General features: G+C 36.4%; 1 protein-coding gene across 1 annotated transcript in view; it reads left to right on the plus strand.

The window, feature by feature from the left end:
• The window catches only part of NRAP (nebulin related anchoring protein), a 49,015-nt gene that overhangs the window by 18,698 nt on the left and 9,366 nt on the right, over positions 1–20,951 (plus strand). Inside the window, exons 16-34 of the mRNA XM_082764561.1 lie at positions 51–155; positions 1,607–1,714; positions 2,636–2,737; positions 3,239–3,436; positions 3,662–3,766; positions 5,992–6,090; positions 7,722–7,826; positions 7,976–8,083; positions 8,727–9,038; positions 10,108–10,212; positions 12,341–12,439; positions 14,022–14,126; positions 14,501–14,608; positions 15,415–15,528; positions 16,385–16,582; positions 17,906–18,010; positions 19,080–19,178; positions 19,968–20,072; positions 20,419–20,526. Coding sequence (XP_082620687.1) covers positions 51–155; positions 1,607–1,714; positions 2,636–2,737; positions 3,239–3,436; positions 3,662–3,766; positions 5,992–6,090; positions 7,722–7,826; positions 7,976–8,083; positions 8,727–9,038; positions 10,108–10,212; positions 12,341–12,439; positions 14,022–14,126; positions 14,501–14,608; positions 15,415–15,528; positions 16,385–16,582; positions 17,906–18,010; positions 19,080–19,178; positions 19,968–20,072; positions 20,419–20,526 — 2,388 coding nt within the window. The remainder of the gene's footprint in view (positions 1–50; positions 156–1,606; positions 1,715–2,635; positions 2,738–3,238; positions 3,437–3,661; positions 3,767–5,991; positions 6,091–7,721; positions 7,827–7,975; positions 8,084–8,726; positions 9,039–10,107; positions 10,213–12,340; positions 12,440–14,021; positions 14,127–14,500; positions 14,609–15,414; positions 15,529–16,384; positions 16,583–17,905; positions 18,011–19,079; positions 19,179–19,967; positions 20,073–20,418; positions 20,527–20,951) is intronic.

The following is a 20,951-nucleotide window of genomic DNA, read 5'->3' on the forward strand; positions in this document are numbered from 1 at the left end:
GTAAGTTGAAAATAACTGAGTTTGGTTTTGATTTTTTCAATTTATGACAGTTGAACTACCGAGCCCAGTATGAGAAGACAAAAACAAATTACACTCTACCTCAGGATGTACCTCAGCTAGTCAAGGCGAAAGCCAATGCTGAGTTATACAGTGAGGTAAGTCAAACGATGTGGAAATACTTGTATTCATGATGTCATTAAAAGGGAGAAACGAATGTAAAGATGATGACACTGTTTCTGGAAACATTTAGCATTTACAGTCTATCTTTACTAAACAGCATGAGATATAGGAACCAGAAGAGAGAGGGATGCAACTTCAAGTACATTGAAACTGACAGACTTTTTTTTTTTCCAATGATTTGAATTTGTTTAATAAATCAGTGATCACTTCACAAAATTAGCTGCTTCTGTGGTGGTATTCATATGAAAAAAAACTATATTTATTTCAGTTCTAATAACTCAAAGGAAGTTTTTACAATGGAAATGAAGTCCGTGCAATGAGTCACGGTGACTTCATTGAACTTCAGTCAAGCCCACTGTTGCTACCATTCTTAATTCACTACAATATATAGAGATTTACTTAGTTACCTGGATGTTAAAATAAAAAGTTTACAGGAAGGTCTTAACCTCTATTTAAATTGTTAAGTAATTATCAGACCTGCATTGTAGATAATTTTGTGGGGGAAAAAGCCCAATAGATGACCAAATACAAAAACAGAAAGAAAAAAAATAAAACAACAACAACAAAAACTTCCAAATATATTACTGCTGTGACTTTGAGCCAGCTTAATAACTTTTTGTGTTTTGAGTTGGCATTGCTGCAAGTTTTTCATGCCATATTCGTATATTTTATTCTACGCCTAAGTTATATTTGAGTTGCATTTTTGCTGTGGAGAAACACTCTTTGTGTCTATAATGTGTTGGGATGGATGCTCAGCATTAGATATGATCTAAAATGTGAAAAACAAACAAACAAAAAAAAAAACCAACAACCAAACAAACAGCTACATCCAGAAATCGGGGGTTCATGGATGTAGGTGTATGCATGCAAGCATACTTGGTCCTGATCTAATGGAATTTAAAGTGGAACCTTGAAAAAGATTTTAAACAACTAGTGCTTTAGGTTCCATTAATTTTCAGAAGTTGAACATGATTTTCACATCACTAGCTCTAGTTTGGCAGTATGATGGGGGAAGAAAAATCCTGAAACGTGTAGTGTGATGTCTGAAACCTGTAGTGTGAACAGCACCAGCTGTTCTTCCCTAGAGATCAGCTGCTATTAATCTACAGTATTTGCATATTTAGACAAAACCACAGACACTTTTGGAAACCTTTCCCTCCTCCATGCCAAGAAAAAAAGAGCTATACATGCAAACCTGGTGCAAGTTATGGGATTTAAAATGACTCTAAACTGCGAGAATAAAGCTCTTGATTCAATCCTAGCCAATTAATTAACAGAAAATGATAACAAACGGTGATTTAATAATGTTCTAGTTTGTGGGCAGAGAGTATTTATACTTGTGTTTTGCTCTTAATCATTCTCATGCTTGTTTGAAGATCTTGTGTGTTTGTGTGTTAGTAACATGTTGCTGTCTTTCCTTTCTCAGGTTAAGTACAAAGAAGGCTGGGAGAAGAGTAAGGGCCAGGGCTTTGAAATGAAACTTGATTCTCTGCCTTTACTTGCTGCAAAAGCTTCAAGGGATCTTGCCAGTGATGTAGGTTACATTTAATTACCTAGGAATTATTCTTTACATAAGTTGCTGTAGCACAGGGAAATAAAGCTTAGCTCACTTCATCTGGATGTTTAAGCCCTGCATTCGTCTGTCATGCATTCATCTTTCTTAAAGGCAGATGAACAGCTGGAAACTTTCTCAGACTGCTATGAAAAATCACTCTGAAATTATTATTTTTTTTTAATACGTGTGTGGATGGAAGCAAGGTTTGCAGAAAGACAATGGCTCAATCCTCCCATAGTAAAATTCAGTGTTTTGAATTATTTTTAGCTTCAAAATTGCTGTTATTGCCCACTGCAAAGGGACTGCATGTTTCTTTAGTCAGTTTCTTTAACACAAACACATGCATAGTAAAAATACATATATCCAAACTAACTGTTTTTAAACGACTTATCTCACAATTCTTAACCTCTGGAGAGGTAGAAAAAGAAGAAACTTTGCCTGTAGTTGGAAAGTGTTCAGCAATGAAGATGATTCAGAAATCTCTTAAGAATGGGATAGAATACAAGAGTTTTTTTTCTCACTCAGCTGCTCTCCCACCTCATTAAGAAAATCAAGTCTTGGATTTCTTGCTTGATTTTTATATGATTGATTGATTGATTGATTTATTTTACAATTTGGTTGAAGAACCAGATAATTTAGCTATTCAGAAGACTTAGTCTGTAAGCATATATATCTCAGAGGAGTAAGCCTTAAAGAATAAGGTTAAAGACAACATAAGTAATACCAATCTTGTGCTTTTGGGAATTTCTGAGAAAGTCTGAGAAATGTGAAGTGACAAGATGCAAATCAGACTAAACTCTTCTAAATTTTGACCACCCAAATTGTCAGTGAAAAACATATTGCTGATCTCTGGGGTAAGTGAAAAATGTTCTTTGACTTAAACTATTTTTTTTTTCACAGATTAAGTATAAAGAAGAATATGAAAAGACAAAAGGAAAAGCAATTGGAACCAAAGATTCAAGACTTTTGCACTCTCTGCAGGTGGCCAAGATGAGTAGTGAGGTAAATTATTTATTTCCCTTACTCAAAAGGTGTTTTTCTTAATTATGAATCTTTCATCAACCAATACCTGACCTACCACTGCTACTGATGTTTAACTATAAGAAATGGAAGCCTTTGACAGAAACTGTTTTTATTCCTCAGTCTGTTAATCTACAATGATTGCACAATATTTTTGTTCCCCTCGGGAGTTTTGCGTTGATGATGTCCTAATTTCAGAGCAGGAAAATAACATCATCCTATTAAAACCTCAGTATAACCACTTCTACACAGAACTTTCAAGCTGATAAAAATATAGCGTAAAGTAAGATGTACTGTAATAGAGAGTGTGTCTCTAGAGACTGCAAAATTAATTCTGCCAGCTGTTTTATGGATTCCTCATAGGACCTGATTTTAACTTTTTTTCCCCCTAATCTGAAAGCAAACAAGACTGGGCATTTAAGATAGGTTTGGGTTTTCAATGCAGTGATACAGAAAACTTATTTTCATTCCTTCTGTTTCTAGATTGCCTACAAAAAAGATTTTGAGGAGAGTAAGACCCATTTCCATCTGCCTATGGATATGGTAAACCTGAGGCATGCTAAAAAGGCCCAGGCACTTGCTAGTGACTTGGATTACAGGAAGAGACTCCATGAATACACAGTGGTTCCAGAAGATATGAAAACAAAATGGGCCAAGAAGGCCTATGGACTCCAGAGTGATGTAAGTTGATACGTACTCTGCTTATGTATTACAAGCAATATGGATGTTTATAAACTTTTTTTCAGAATTTGACATTCTTATTTCACGTGGACACTCCTTGATTTGCACTATGACTTTTTAAAATGTCTTCAAAATATTTTTTGAAACTGGCAAGTGTGCACATGTTCACATGCAAACATTGTACCTGTGTCCCCCATGCTAATAAATGTCCTTTTCCCTCAACAGCTTCAATATAGGTCAGACTTGATGTGGATGAAAGGAGTTGGGTGTATCACAGGAGGAAGTCTTAATATACAACATGCCAAAAATGTAGGAGATTTGGTCAGTGAGGTAAGCAGAATGCTCAGCCTTGTCTGTTGTTTGTTTAGAGGCCTATGTATGCTTATTCCACTGCATCATGTGGAATAGATAAGGAACTCCTATTTCAAAAGAAGATAATTTAGATATTCTACAGTTTAGGAGATCCTGGAATCAAGGTTAAAAAACAATTTTCCCATTATATGATTATTGATTTCTGTCAAGATTGTGAAACAAAAGTCTCCATAATTGTGCTTTCATCTATTTTCATTCGTGTACCCATTTTGCAGAGCAGCATGGAAGGGAATCACAATTTCCTACATGATGTGCTACATGTAGTATGTAGAATTCTAAGGAACAGTGCTGAAAAATTAGATATTTGACAGCTGTGTTTGAAAATTTTCTTGCTCTTCAGCAAATAGGGGCTGTGATTTTGCCGGCAGTTTCAACTTTTGCTACTTTTCATCACTTTCCCTTGACTAATTCATGGTTCTACACTGCCATTAACCTTATGGAAGTTCACTTCCTCAGCTGCTTAGCTATGGTTGAGTTGTTTCACTAGTGCTGGGGAAACTAGAGGATAGAAGGACGAATAAATTAGGGGAAGTTTGACAAGAAGGTTAAAATCCCACTTAGTGCTGGAGGTAGGAACGGAAGCCAGTTAGTTACTGGAGATCACACTCTCTGATACCTTGGGTCTCTGACATCCTCTCACTGCTACTGTAAAGGTAAAAAAAATACATCTTAGAAACAAAAGAAGAGCAGCAACTCTCAGATCCAGTGTCTTGCTAGAGATAGACTGACATCTGCTGCTGTGGTGTGCTGTAGTAATAATCACTTCCACAAATACTTAATCCATAATGATCTGCTTTTTCATTTCAGTGCTGTGTAAGGCCAAGAGATGGCTGGCAGTCATTTAAACTGGAGACTGGTGGATATTTTTTAGAGATCTCTTACCTGGCATTTTGTCATTTCTTTGCAGAATGTCACTACATTGTGTTCCATGATACGTGACAAAACATGCTAGTTTTAATCTGCCTCCCTCCCTTCCAGGTTCCTAAAACAAAGTGATGAACACCTCTTTGAAGTTCTGCATGCTTTTTTAACTTCTGTTTTGTGTTCCCCTAGAAAAGTCACAGTATAAACTGATCTGTTCACCCATCAGTTCAAACAGAAGGATTTCTCTCCTGAAACGCCAGATAACGAAAAAATGCAATTAAACCTCCCCTAGGTGGAAGCCCCACCTCGTTGTGGAATTGTTAGTATAGGAATTTGACTAAAGTATGCCAAAGTGTTTGCCTGGTCTCCCCTCTTATTCTGTGGTCTTGAAATGACATGCTGAATTTCCATGCACTGTCTTGAAGATGGATAGAAGTGCTTAGCTTGCTCTGAAATGAGTGATGCAGAAGACTTGAGCAGAGGCATGGATAAAAACAGGCCCGATCCAAGGTCTGATGAAGTTAACGGAGGTTTTCCTCTTTCTTTAGTGTGTTTCAGATATAAAATAAAATAAAATGGGATAGAAGTAAGGGAAGTCTTATTTAACAAGCTAGAAATATTAGTCTGTAGGCAAATTTGTCTATACAAGTAGATTTAATTTAAGTTCTGCTACCAGAGGATGAATGGAGCAGGATGTTTCTTTCCATATGCAAGACCAGAGCCTTGTGGTGGGCTATCATGGTGGGCTCTCAGCTGATGGTGGGGAAGATTTTGAATTACAATTAATTTCAAGACACTGAAATTTCCCATTCTAATTTAAATAATAAATTACAAATGTCTTGATAACTGCAAAATAGCTCATATGTTCTGTGATTTGAACACCACATGCCTATGTTTGAGAAGTCTCATGTAAGAAAATAAGATAATAATATTGACTGCGTAGCTCACAGGCTCTCATGGGCCCTGACTTCAGACAGCCAGTTTGTGAAGAGCACTTTTTAGTCTGATTGCAGCCAAGATCTTGTAAGATATGTGGCGAATATCTCTGCCACCAAAGATTATCTATGCTCGTAGTGTCAGCAGCAGTGCATTTGGCATGCTCTCACACTAACCTCCTTGCCACTGTGGTCTTCTTAGCAGGAGATGCTAAAAGAATATATTTTTGGAAGCTTTTTTTGATGATACTTATGCTAAAAATGCCTTGGGAATTGATAGCAGACTTCTGGTTCTCTCGGTCATATGCTTTTTGAAAACACTGAATTTTGTGGGAAGGTAAATGTTACAGCAACTTTTGTGTAACCTGCTTTAATTTGATCTAGAAAAAATACAGACAGAAGGTTGATACACTGAAGTTCACCAGTGTGGCGGACAGTTCTCAGATCAAACATGCCAAGAAAAGCCAGGAACTGCAAAGTGATGTAAGTCCTTGACTGAAATCTTTTCTTTGCAAGTAGTTTTCTCCTAATGTGGTCATTCCTATATATATATACACTGAGATATATACACTGAGGGTGGGGAGAGGAGAGGAAGAAGACCTTGTCATGAAAGCTTTCAATCTGTGAAAGTTCTCGAGATTTATTTCTAAGTGTTTTATTTGTTGATTTAATGAATTCTCTCACTAAATTCTCTGAACTAGAACAACAATAGTCCCCCAAAAAAACAACGGGAACAGAAATTTGCAAGTCAGGCTTCTCATAAATTTTGTCAGTGGCCAGAGGAAGAGAGGGGATACTTCTACAAGACAGCTTTGGCAACAAACTTGTGGGTGGTGCAGGCAGGATTCAAGTATGGCTGAAATGTGTTCATGAGTGGTCGCCTGAATATTCCTGGGTCATTAATGTCATCTGCACAGAAATTGGCTATCCATGAGGAAGTAAAAGGCAGAAGTATTCCCAGCTGATCCTTAGGCAGTGCTTCAAAACTAAGTAGACATCAGCACAGAGACTGAGGTACATCCATCCCACGTTCTGTTGCATTTTAATGTGCTCTTCCTTGAACTGAAGATACAGTCAGCTCCATCTACAGTCAGAACTGAAAATACAGGTGTTACATGAACAAAGCATTATTGCATTATTGCCTCATGATGTATTTTTTTTTTTTCCTCTGGCAACAACCTTGTTTCCTTTTTTTGTTCCTTTGCATCAAGAAAAACCCGGTACTTACTTGGATAAGGGCTGTGTGTCTCAAAGATATCACCAGTGTGAATCAGAGGAGAGTGCTGGTCTCCTGACTGCTATTATTTATCTTCTATGTACTGGATAATGCTACCTTTCTGAATATGTGTTGAAGGTGAAATAGTAATGCTGAATTTAGGGCTTTATACTAGGACAACCTTATTTTTTTTTTTTATTTTTTTTTTCCTGTGAGATATAAGAAATATAACACTTCCTGAAATGGTACATCTTTTCATAGCTTTTCAATAGCTCTGCCAACAGCTTTATGGGGTTCTGAAACAGAGTAGCCAACTTCTCTGTTGAAGTTGCTCTGGGATATAAAATAGAGATGTTTGCTACTTGGATCATAAAAAGACCTTTATATTTTCATTTAAATGCTGGAGTATTATGTCAGCAATTATATTTAGGTCACACTTTTTCTCTGCAGATTGAACTGCTTAGTGTTCATCATTTTGTATCTAAAATTCACTATTTTTATGTCCTATTAAACTCTTTCATTCCACCTAAGAAGTAGCTGCAGTTTAATACTGGATGAAATATATTCTTGCAGACATTTTGTATGGGCTGTGAATTAATGTCGGCTTTATGCCAGTTAAGTAACTAACTTTAGGAAGAAGAATTGAAGTATACTGATATGCATGTTGTTCCTCTGCTTCCCTGAAACTTAACCATAAGTAATTAGGTCAACTTGGCTCTGTGGGTTAGCTTTTAAGTTCAGATTTGACAAAAAAAAAAAAAAAAAAAAAGTCATGAAGTTGAAGACTAACCAAATACATTAACCCTAACAAATCCTTGAATATTTGGAGTGTTTCAATCAGTATTTCTTCAAAATTAAACACGGGCCGTTGTTAATCACACTTGCTTTCTGTGGACAGGTTGCCTACAGGTCAGGAAAAGAGCAGTTTCTTCATCAGTACACCATTACAAAAGATGATCCTTTCTTCATCCTCGCCAAAGCAAATGCTGCCAATATCAGTGAGGTATGATCAAGATCAGATCCTTACACATATAGTCAATCATCATGGAGCATATGATAGTCTGATATTACTTTGCAACTTCCACTCTGACTATAAACCAAATAGAATAGATTGATAGCAATAAAAACATGGTGTTATTGTCATCTCTTCAGAAACTGTACAGAAGTAGCTGGGAGAAGCAGAAGAAAAAAGGATTTGTGCTTCGTCTGGATGCTTTGTCATTCTTGACAGCTAAAGCAAAGAGGGATCTGGCAAGTGATGTGAGTATGGACTCCATCAGGGTTCTTTATCCATAGGACAGCTGACAGTCCAGGCTGCTACCAGAGTATTAGGGATGTGTCACATCTGTCTCAGTGCCCTGAGCCACCCTCCTTGATTCATGCTAAAGAGCAATGGAGGGGTCGTCTGGGTGAATGGTATTCCATAATAATTCAGAAAGCTTGCTCTGAGCAATTCAAAATTATTCCCTACACGCTGACTATATTTTCCTATTTTCATTTTGACTAGAGGGTGAATTTTAGAACTCAAAGTGGGGTTCTCATATGCAACATAGTAACTTAATGCATCTATGGGTGGCCAGAAAATTCCTGAAAGATCCTTTGGACATCAATGTTTAAAGAATATTGGTGGTTGTTTGTTTGTTTTTTTTTTTTTTTTTCCAAAGATAACCAAAAAGAAAAGATTTCTTAGAGCTTTTTGAGAGCATATAACTATTGAGATAGGGTTTATTCTTGGTAGACAATTACAAATTTCTAAGGTGTTCCAGTTCTATTTTTGCAAATGGACTCCTTGTATTGGGGACCCAGGATGCCACAACACTGATACACCATTGTTTTACTACTAGCAAAGGTGTCAGTTTCGCAACCTAGATCATTTACTCATGGTCTGTTTTCTTCTTCACAGATTAAATATAAGGAAGATTATGAGAAGATGAAGGGTAAGCTGATTGGAGTAAAAGCTGCAGAGGAAGATTCAAAAATGGCTCATTCCCTTCAAATGTCAAAGTTGCAGAGTGATCTGGAGTACAAGAGGGCATTTGAGGACACAAAGAATAAGTTCCACGTCTCTATGGATATGGTTAACCTTGTCCATGCCAAAAAGGCTCAGAATTTGGCTACAGACAAAGGATATAAGACAGCCCTCCATCACTACACTGCATTGCCTACTGACATGAAAGTGGCGTGGGCCAAGTGGGCCTATGGATTGCAAAGTGATGTAAGTCCAGAACTTCTTGTATTTCAACACTTTCATGCAACCACTTCAGATACTTAGGGCTGAGTTTCTTTGGATGTTTATGCTTTTTAATGGCATGACATATTTATGCACTTAATTTTTCAACCATTAAATGGCTAATATTAGGAGCAATTAACAACCACTCCTTTGCTCAAGAGACATATTTAAGGTGTTCAGTGTTTTTGAGAGGAGTTATGATCCTATTTATGATCATAGCTTCTTCAAAGCCTACATTAATAAAACCTTATTAATCACATATGATGTACATTTATTTATTTTACCTAATGTATAGGAAGGTTAAATAACTTATATAAAATGCTGATAAAAGTCCATGTGGAGCCCATGTGCTCAGCTGTAACCATCAGATACACTGTCTGACAGTGTATGTTGTTAATCTAAGTCAGTCTGCCATCCGGAGGTTTTAACTCAGAACTTCTAAAGGAAACTAAGATGGATATATGTACAGGTCTTGTTGAGGTGCAGGTGCTGAAATGCTTCTGGCTGCTTTGAGAAACCCAGCTGTTGAGCTTGTATAAGCTTTTGGAATTTAGTAGGCTGTTGGCAGGAGAGATTTTGTGAGGAAACAGAAGCACATCTGTACCCTTGCTCTTTAAAGACACATGGAAAACAAACAAACAAACAACAAAATGCTTTCCCTCCAGTACAGCAAAATGTTGGGGGTTAGGAAATGCTAGTTGCCATTTTCATATCATTGCAAATCATTAATAATCTTCTAAACAGCGCACATCAGATGCTATCTACAGTGAGACTGAATGTTTTTGCTAAACTAGAGTAAAAATTACAAGTGACAGTAAGGTATAGGCCACTTCTACAAATTGCCTTGAAAAGTACATTGCACAATGACTGGTGAGTCCTGATACTGCTATCTCATTCCGTAATTTATTTTGCTTTCCTTGCAACTGCTCAATAGCAAATAAAACACAAGCAGGAACTAATTTGACTTGGCTGTTGTTCCTGAGATTTCTGAATCCTTTAATGCCATTTTAAGTGTATGAACACCAACAATAGGATGATTTTTTTTCTTTGTCAGAACCGATACAGAGCAGATTTGAACTGGATGAAAGGAGCTGGATGGATAGCCACTGGGTCATTAAATGTGGAGCAGGCTAAGAAGGCAGGAGAACTCATTAGTGAGGTGAGATTTCATGACAGCATGCAACAGAATTTGCTGCATAATGTGTGCAAAATGTCTGTATAAAATTAAAATAATTTCCACTCAAAGGGGAAAGAAAAAGGCATACCACATGAAAGCCCTCAAAACCAGGGATAGAACTGGTAATTAGAGGGAAACCAGATACCAAACACACACCAGTAGGAGTCCATATAGCCTTTGCAAAAACAAAGTAGGTGACAAATGATATTATGAATAATAATGGCAATCAAACAGTGCTCAATTGCTACCCACTAGCCTACCTTTTTAATGAAGCAAAACAGGAGAGATGATGAAAAGATGCAGTCATTGGACCAAGAACCTTCTTTTGTAACAGATACACATTCCTTCTTGCTCCTTTCTCGGATATACTCACGTTAGCTATTGAAATTCACATAAATATCTCTGTATGCAGCTACATATATATGTCTGAGTAGTTTTCATCCTTATTTCTCCCTGTAGCCAGTGCTACTTACAGGAGAGGCAAACTCTAGAAACATTTGTGCCAGTCCCATGAGGCCTTCAAAGGAGGCACTGGTGGAAATGGTTAAAAGGTTCATCATATTCTGTCTCTGTTATTTCAGAATGAGTCCTATTGGCTAAATCTGCTGCACTAGGAGACCGATTTTCATGATTTTATTTTAGATAACCACTGGTGATACAGGAATCATCTGTCCATTTGCTCAATGAGAATAACAGTATAACCACTGGTGTAGCGTTGTGGTTATTCTTTCATATCTGCCTGATTCCTAACACTAGTTATCTGCAATGAAGAAGGATGTTTTTTTTTCTTAGACACAACAAACAAGATCCTCAGCTGGTGGTATAAAGCAGGGTAGCTTCATAAAAGGTAGTATGGCAATGCCAGCTGGGATAATAACTGTAAGCCTATATAGGTATACCATTTTGATGTACAGTAGTGGCAAGTTAGCCATGTAGAAATTTGACCTGATAGGTTGTTTATGTCAGTCTTTTTTTGCGAGTACTAAATTTTAGATGGCTATGAGCCTCCTCCCTTTTTACATACAAACCATGAATTACTTCTATTACTGCTAAAAAGCAGTATTATTCTCAGATTTTTTGTAGAGATGTTCTGGTCAACTCATATTTGTCTTTACATCTGAACAGAACAAAGAGTCCCTACTCTTGTCCTCATTTAAACTCAGTAAGATTGCTCATTGTTGAGGGTTTTCTCTCTGAAACCAAAACATTGCTTATAAGCTTGTGATATCTTAAAAGACTTAATGTGTCTTACATAGTTGTTTAGAGTCTCCAGAGAATCAAAATGTTGTCTGAAGCTTCTGCAGATCATAGCTCAAACTAAAGGAGGATGATATGCCTTTAAACTTGAACACTGAGATATAAAGTTTCCAAAAGAGCCATGAATATGTTTATTGACTTGAGAGTTCATCACAGGCATCAGAAAAATTTAGTACGTGCTATTTGGACAAGAGATAAGAGTTATGATGGGTATAGGACAACTCATGCAGGAAGGGAAGATTTTGACACTTTTTCCATATGGTCCTGTTTCTAGTTTCCCATCAAACAGTCTTCATTTTAATTATGTATGTATATATATAACAAGTTTTCTGATAAGCTTCTATGGATCCTTTCAAACAAGCTGAATCACATACGTAACAAATAGGCACAAAGTTAATGACTGCACATATTTGCTATTTGTAAGTTAGGAGGAAAGCTAAGCCTTGAAACAGTAAGGTTAACTGCTGCCATTATTAACATACCACAATTGTATATCATTTCTTGCTTAAAGGAACTATAAATAAAAAATGCAATCAGTCATACTGTATTTGAAGCCATCTGAAAAAGATTTTAAAATCCTGAGTCCTGGAGTATTTTAGTAGGCAGAACCTGATTTTGAAATATTTTCTTTATATTTACAGAGAAATACTTTAATATTAATTGGGAAAAGGTTATTGTTAAATCGAAACAAATATTAATCTGAAAGTACCTAGGACATAAAGATGAGGAAAGAGGAATAATAATTATGTTCACAAATTCACTCTAATCTCCAGCAACCTATGATTTTTCTCTTTCAAATAGCATGAAAGAGCAGCACAAAATTCACAGCTTTGATCTTTTTTCTGCTCAACAGAAGAAGTACCGTCAGCATCCATATGCTTTGAAGTTTACCAGTATTAAAGACACTCCTGAGATGATCCAGGCTAGAATTAGTTATAACCAGGCTGTGGATGTAAGTTATAATGTATATACATTATGATTATAAGAGTGGTATCCTCTTTGAACGACCTGATTGAAGCACTGGCTTTCTCTCTCTTTCTTTCTCTGAGATTATCCTTGGGAACCATGAAACTTCTGTTTTTTGGTGTGGTGCATCTCACAAAGAGCATGTTTCTAACTTGGAATGGGAAGTCATAGCAATCCCACTGAAGTGAATGGGAATTTAACGTAAAAAGGGCTTTCAGTCCTTTTTTTTTCTTTTTTTCTTTTTTTTTTTTTTTTTTTCCAGAAGTAAAGTTCAAGACTAACACTGACCTTTGACCTTTAGAGGCTGTTGGCCTTTTGAGATTCATTGAGGAAGAACACATATGGGGTTCTTTCTCCTTTTCAAACAGATCTTTCAAATTTCAATTTCTGCATATTCTTTGGAAAGAAAATGTGAGGCAGCATGACAAGGAAGAAAAAATAAATTATTTCAAGCTGTCATCCTCCTGAGAGAGAAATCCAGAAGGGGAAACCTTAAAGGGAAGAATTGAGGCTGTTTAGTGTTTAAACATGTTTATTTTTAATAGAAGAGCGATTTAAAACCATTGTAGACTTAACTGGGATAATACTGAAGTAAATAATAAGCAAAAGTCACTCAAAAAAGACAAGTTTCAAACATGAGAGGATGTTTCATTGTGAAAATAGATATTTTTAAAGTGAAAAAGAAGATGAAAGACTTTGTGTAAAACACATGCTATTGTAATACTTATAGTGTCTATGCCTTTGGTTTAATTAATAAGATTCAAAAGGCTTACATCTCAGGCAGGATAAATAAAAGTCATTTTGTTCCACTGAGCCACAGTCAAAATCAGTCTGCTGCTCTACTTCTTCACACGTGGAGTTCTCATTAATTTTCCTCTCATGGAGCTGCATTACAAGTGGGTCTAGTTGCTAAAGAAAGTGGCAGCAGGGTGAAACAGTGGGACGTTCATTCTAATCTAGAGGGTCTCAAACCCATCATGCCTGGGAAAGGCAAGCTGGGTTGTCAAGACATGGGCCAAAGGCCACAAAAAAGTGGCTATCTGTACTGGGCTGAAAACTACTGTGTTAATGTGAGAATAAACTAAGAGAGGAAAGAAAAATAATTTCAAGGAGGTGATCTGATTAGCCATGGTAGGTGAAGTTCTGGTTAACCTCATAGAATACCTCTTATCTATCTGTAGACATCCCGAAGTCCTGAGCCAATCCTATATTCTTCCTCCAAAGACTGATACGAGTAGCCCATGTAGACAATTTAAGATGGGATCAGTCACCTTCTGAGTTTTTTGTTTGGAAACAATGTTGGAAGTCTTATCAAATTAATATTCAGATAAATGAACTTTCATAGTAATTGATTTATATGCTCATAACTTCTCACTTACTCTAGCTGATGGTTGCGTCAAACACTAAGTTTGAGTACTTTTTGACTGATACAGTTGCCTGTGTTTAATGCTGTTGTAATTTTTCCATAGTCCTTGCATTCCATAAACCTATTTGAAAATACTTTTTGTCTGAATTAGGTGATGAATGGGTAGTCAATACTTGCTACTGAAACTCATTTCTGTTTGCAGAGACTGTACAAGGAACATGGAGAGAGTGTAAAGCATCAGTATACACCAATAACAGATTTTCCTGAACTCCTTCTGGCCAAGTTAAATTCCATGAATATCAGTGAGGTATAAATCTTACCTTTAATACTTTAAAGGAAAATGGAAAAAGTTGATAGTGCTTTCCCGTTTATCCCACACCAGAAATCATACTAATATTGTTCCTTTCACCAGTGTTTGATCTATGGTCTAGGTGTTTCTGAAGTAAAATCAGAAATCAAATTTCTTACCAAACTTCTAAACAAACTTCTCTTAAGTTAGAAAGATAAGAACGAACACGTGATCTGATTATTCATGTTGTGTATTGATATTTTCATTTACGTTAGCAGTTTGTGCTAGAATAGAATGAAACAACTTTGGTAACATTGCTAGGATAACAGCAATGCTGCAGTGTCAACCCTCTGAACAGCCTCTCTGCTTCTCTCCTGTTCCATATTTCCTAGATTCGCTATAAGGAGTCCTGGGGAAAGATGAAAGACGGTGGATATCAAATGAAACTAGATGCCATTCCTTTCCAGGCCGCAAAGGCTTCGGGTGAAATCATAAGCGATGTAGGTGAACTTACTGCTGATACAGTCCAGTAGGAGATGTCAGTCACTCCAGAGTGTTTCTGCTCTGCTGAGTGACTCTTGATGGAAACAGCATGTCCAGTGAACTCTGCAGCTGGGAGACATCCGGCCTCAGTCTAGTTAGTTATTGTGCTTTTGGAGGTGTGGACACAATCAAGTTAACCATTAAAAGGAAGCTTACCTAAGGCAAAGCTGACCAACCTCCTTAATGTATTGACTTGGCTACAGTCACTAACAGTGACAGGGATTGTTCAGGAGGTATCAGCCCCTGTCAGCTAGCCAACCTTTGGAGAAGAGACCTTAGTCAGGAAGTTCTACCCTTCAGTGTTTGTCTTGGGTGTCCTTTGCAGGTTGTAGAGATATATAGTTTAATTTAAAGCATAGGAGACTAGTTTTTCAGAATTTGCTAGAGAGCTAATGGAGAAAGGTTCCTCAGGTTTATTCTGATCACTTGCACCAGGTTCTTGTCTTCCACCACCTGTGTAATAGCAGGTAACTGACTCAAACTACTTTAAGTGTTCATTGTTTTTGGCTTATTTATATATTTTTGCGTGTGTATTACTTTCCCTAAATAGGATAAAATATTTAAATGTTTCTGCAGATGAAGTCTCCCAAGCATCCACGAAAGATTTGTTCAAATTTGATATCGTATTAAATATAGCCAGAAATTATTGTCCATAGCAGCTCTTCTTCTGTAATAAGAAAACCCTTTTATTCAGATTTTAACAGTTCTAATACTTCTCTTCAATCCTATTCATATGTTTGTTTTTTTCCTATTTCTTTTTCAGCATAAGTATAAGGAGGCATTTGAGAAAATGAAAGGACAGATGGTTGGTTCATGTGGACTGGATGGTGATATTCACATTGCTCACTCGGTTCATGCATCATCGCTGCAGAGTGATGTAAGTACAAGAAAGAAGATGTGGACATTTTGGAATTGATTTCTTAACAGTGCCTAGTTCCTCATGGACAGAATATTTAGCTTTGGACTAGCTTCTTATCATACTGTTCGATTTCAGTGGGCTTACACTAGGATTCTTTTCTTGTGTAATGATATGTGTAGATTGAGATAGGTAAAACAACTGTCTGAATAAATCAGTCATTTGTGAGGTTATTTTATGTCAATTTGATGACCATCAATAGATCTGGATGTTTCTCAATTTTTGCATAATCTGATTAGGAAATTCTTTAAATCTTTAAATATTTCTCCAGCTTTCTTTTCCTGGAACAAGAAGTGAAAACAGAAATCAGAAACACCTTCCCCTCTCCCCCCCCCAAGTAATATTAAATCTTTTGAAATTAAGCTGGCCAAATCAGTATACAATGACAAATATTTTGAGAAGGGATTTTTACTAATTCTAATACATATGTGGCCATTTGTGTTTTATGTCCAGGCAGTAGCTTCAACTTTTTGTTGTGCATTCTAGAAATGCAGTAAATTAAGAATTCTTTTATCAGATTGATAATTTGTAGCTTTAATGTGTCCAATTCTTTAACAAAAATGAAAATAAATAATATCTCAGCTTAATTAAATATAATATAGATGGCTACTATTTTGATGCAGAGTAGGCTGCCACATAGTATAATTACACATAATGATTATTCATGGTATAGTTAAACAGATTAAGAAAATCATTTTTAAAAATAATAATTTATGCTGGAAAATTGAGGAAATATGGATAAAGTGTCTTCTGATCAAAATTTGAATTCTGATTACCATGCTGTGATTATAAATGTGTTCTGTTTTTAATTTGATAGGTGAAGTATAAGCAAGGTTTTGAGGATACAAAGGCTCACTTCCATCTGCCACTAGACATGATAAACTTGGTACATGCCAGGAAAGCCCAGTCTCTGGTCAGTGAACAAGAATACAGACAGCTGCTACACCAGTACACTTCTTTGACTGATGATCTGAGATTGCAGTGCGCCAAGAATGCATATAAACTACAGAGTGAGGTAATTGCAAAACATCCCTGCAATATTTCCCTGTTGGGTCTGGTGCAAGATAGTTCTGTTCCAAATCATGGCAGCTGATGGTATATATTTGCACAGCAACTGAAGGATAAACAATTACTGTTTTCCCTTGATTACATTCAGGAATGAGACATTTATCTTGTTGGGCATTTGTACAATGTGTGTGAGCACACCATGGTAAGAGATAAAGTAAGGTAGTCTTTGATGATGGGGCAGAGAAGTGTTTGCAAGTGGGGATGAGTACCCTGACGGTGAATTACTCTTTTTAAGGCCTTACTAACCATGAAAACTCTTCACCCATATGTATTTTGAGTTGATTTGCACCTGGGTGGGAGTAATGTGCACTTCCACAAGAAAAATGCCTGTTGTTAAAGATCTGATTTGTAAGAGAGCTGTACACTGTGGCCCAAGATATAACCTCTGCAATTCTCATAAGGATGAGTTTATCTCACTACATGATCTTGAGTAGCATTACCTAGATAACGCCTTACAAATTCAAGGGTAGGCAGAGTCAGTTAGCACTAAGATCTAAGTAAAGGGCTTTCAAGAAATTAGGTTGCCTCAGGAGTCCTCAGGAAGGACTGTATCTTAAAAACAAGTCCATCCTAATTCTTTTGAAGCAGAAAATAAGACAACCATCCTTCTCATCATCACTCATCTCATCATCAGATGAAATAAGATTTATTGTAAAGTATCTACTTGTAATCTAGTGGTCACATTTGAAAAAGTAATGTTTACAATGAGTCTCTGCTGTGTTTGGTGGTCTAGAAAATATTTTAACAAAATTTGCAGGCTGTCTCAGTGGTATTTTTCTGTAGTGTTCTCTATGTTATGACCATGCAAAATTGTTTGAAAGTAACCGTATTTTGTCTGCTAGCCTAGTTTTTAAGAAGTTACTACCCTTTTTTTTTTCTTTTTTAATATTTCATGCATTTTTCTAAATTGCTTTTATTTTATGTAAATTTATAAATAAATACTCTGTAGATTTGATTTATATATTATATGCAAATTAAATTTATATATCTGGCAAAAGTATTTTCAAGGTTTCAAAAGGAAGTGAGGAGCCCAAATACCATTCAGTGTTCATGGGACTTAGTACTCTTTAGAATCTTGCATCTGTACAGTAGATCTATCAGTGCTGTATGCACAGAAACACAAGAGCCTAGGGTAAAGTACTTTAACTTTCTGTAGTAAGTACTAATTTTAGTGGATTTATTTGAATAACCTTATTGTGTATTTCTGGATGAATAAATATAGGGCATCTCAAATGAAAACTTGTAATTACTTCTGCTTGGTTTTCCTTAGAATTTATACCGGTCTGACATGAACTTTATGCGAGGAGTTGGATGTATTACTCCAGGGGCCCTAGAGATTGAAGGAAAGAAGAAAGCTTCTGAACTCATCAGTGAGGTAACAAAAGAGGTTTTTGATTTCTCCCCTACAAACAAGAGTTTGCCAGATGTCTTTCCATTAAACTGGGCTGGCAAAGTGACTCACTGGATAATGCTAGGCTCCCTCCCCTTGTGTTTGATCACTCCAATCATGTTCTAACTGCAGATGGGTGAACCTGATGGAATTCAAGGTTTTGCAGGCTTTGCTAACTGTTTTCGCAAGTCTTTTCTCCCGTGTTTCAGACCTAGGAGGTTGTTAGTTTATGTGATTTACTTTAGTTTTAAAATGTTGTGTTTTTTTCCTTTCTGTTTTTCAACTAAAAATAAGGTTGTGACTATCTCTCTTAAGTACCTTGTACTGTTTCTCCAAAATTATACTGCAGAGTGCCCAGTACATTACACTGTCCTCAGCTTGACTTCTGCTTTGCAGTCTTAGATTGTTTTTTCACTTGCTGCCTTCATGTGCTATTTTTTAAACACTGCTTTGACTGAATTTTTATCTCCTTTGTTTTGTTGTCTTCTTACAGTCTCTACTAGTTTCAAATCGTGGATTTTTTGCCCATATTCATATATATGTGAAATTAAGAAAAAAAAATATATTTTTTTTCATAGTGGCATTCTAGTGAGTGGATCCCTTCTTGCAGTGATCTTACAGTTATTTTGTTCACAATTCTGACATAACACCACAGGTTGGATGGAACCTTATCTTTCCCACCAAAAAACAGATCATTTGGCTTATGCAGCACCTTTTCGTAGGATTGGATTTACTTTTACTGTAATTCCACTAGTCAGGGTTAATGACACCAAGGGGTGAAACAACCTCATTATTATATTCAACACAGCAGCACCTTGTTTGCTTGTTTTTTGTTTTACACCTTATTCCTTACTTTTCCCCTGTGAGACTTCAGTTCATCAGATTCAGAGAAGCAAAGGTAAATTAGTGTAATGGTTAATAGATAACATATCCTTTGCAAGGTAGGGTTTTAAACACACTTCTAGTGTGTTTTAAGTACAAGTGTTGGAAAATGTACCTTATCTGACAAGACAATTTAGTTATTCTGTTCATTTTTCTTTGTGTATGAACTCAGAGTAAATATCGTCAGCAGCCACATTCCTTCAAGTACACATCGGTGACAGACTCTCCTGGTCTCCTTCATGCAAAATTCAGCAATATGATTGCTAATGAGGTAGGCTCTCCTAACGTGAATCAGAAAATATGCTTTTCAAAATGCAGAGAGAGAGGGATGGAGGAGTGGGAAAGAGACAACCCTGTTCTGAAAGAAAATGTATCAAAAAGAAAGCAAGCATCACTGAATTCTGCTTTTACACAGTTTTTATTATTTCCAGACAAACATTTAATCCCATTCTTCAATTCAGTCTCTTTTTTAAAAGCTTGAATAGTGCCCATACATCCATATGTCCTGTTATCAGGTGTTTTTACATGAAACAAAGCCTCAAAAGATCATTTCTGGGGGGTGTTCTTGAGGGAGCTCATTTGCATAACATGGTCCACTTTTGAGGCCTCCAGAAAAAGAATCCTTTTTCTAATTTTCAAAAAACAAGAGAAAACCCACAGGTAAATTACCAAAATTGTCTGTAATAAAAAAATCCAAGCTAAAAAAACACGACTAGTCTTACAGAAATGCCAGGCCTTTTAAATAACCCACTTTTAAGGTGTCCTTAATGTTCTCGGATCAACTTTTGGCCTTCTGGGAACATACAAATGCAAAGCTAACAGCACAGTGGGTAGGCTTCATGATATATGCATAAAAATTGATTTTAAAGTTGCTTTTTTTTATGCCCAGAAAAAAAAAAAAACAAACACAAAAACATGCAATAACATTGTTATATTCTCAGTGTTTTTTTGCAGTGGCTGATTACAATTGTCATAATCATAAACAACTTAAGCACTGCTATTACATTATTGAAACATTTGGAAAAATAATTGCAATTGTCTTTTTTGATCTCTTTTCTAGCGTCTTTATAAAGCAGCAGGAGAGGACAGTCAGCATCACTACACACCAACGCTGGGTCTGCCTGAGTTTACACGGGCAAGAATAAATGCAGCCAATCTCAGTGATGTAAGAAGTTTTTATATTTCTTATATGGGTTGGCGGATGTGTTGTGCAATGTCAAGAAAGATGGATAAACAGAGGACTTTTTAGATCTGTTCTATTTATGATTCCCTGATTTGATTATATGTATCTCCATTAGCATACATACAGTTGTAAATTAAATCTACATAAAGAATAAGACTTGTTTTGTCTAAGTTTGTAGGATTTCCTCAAGATAATTAAAAAAAAAAATCCTTTGATTATGAGGAATGAGACTGTAACTCAGAATAACAAATGAAAGAGGGTTCCTTTGTTTGTTCCTTTGTGCATTTAAAAGTGAAAGCGCAATCTACATGTGCCTTTCCTACTTTAGGCAAAATACAGGGAATCTTGGCATAATCTACGTGCTCAAGGCTACAAGCTGACAACGGAAGCACTCCCTTTCCAGACTGCAAGGGCCTCCAGAGAAATTGCCAGTGATGTGAGTTGAATGATTCAACCTTCCATCTTGCCTAATTTCTGTTAACTTCATGTAAAACAATGTCTAAAGCAGATTTTACTGAATTAAAGCAACTCCGTAACCATGTGAGACAAGTGTGAGACAGAATATATTACTTATGAATGAGATTCTTTGTGTGAATTTAAAAAAAAAAAAAAAAAAAAAAAAGGAAAAAAAAAAGAGGAAGAATCACTGCTAATCGAGAACCAAGCTCAGTTAAACATCTTCCAGTGGGAAATAGCTGATGAATTAAAGTATTTGCAGACAGATAAATCAGAGAGATTCTGCTCCTCTCCAGGCTTTTAGCTTCTCATATTATAAAGTGCCCACTAATTCTGTCCACCCTGCTTTGAACTGACTTTTGGAAGTGCTTGGGGCTCCTGAATTGAAATGAAGTCAGAAGAAGT

This window comes from Aythya marila (assembly GCF_965140915.1).
Source record: "Aythya marila genome assembly, chromosome: 7".
Classification (NCBI taxonomy): Eukaryota; Metazoa; Chordata; class Aves; order Anseriformes; family Anatidae; genus Aythya; species Aythya marila.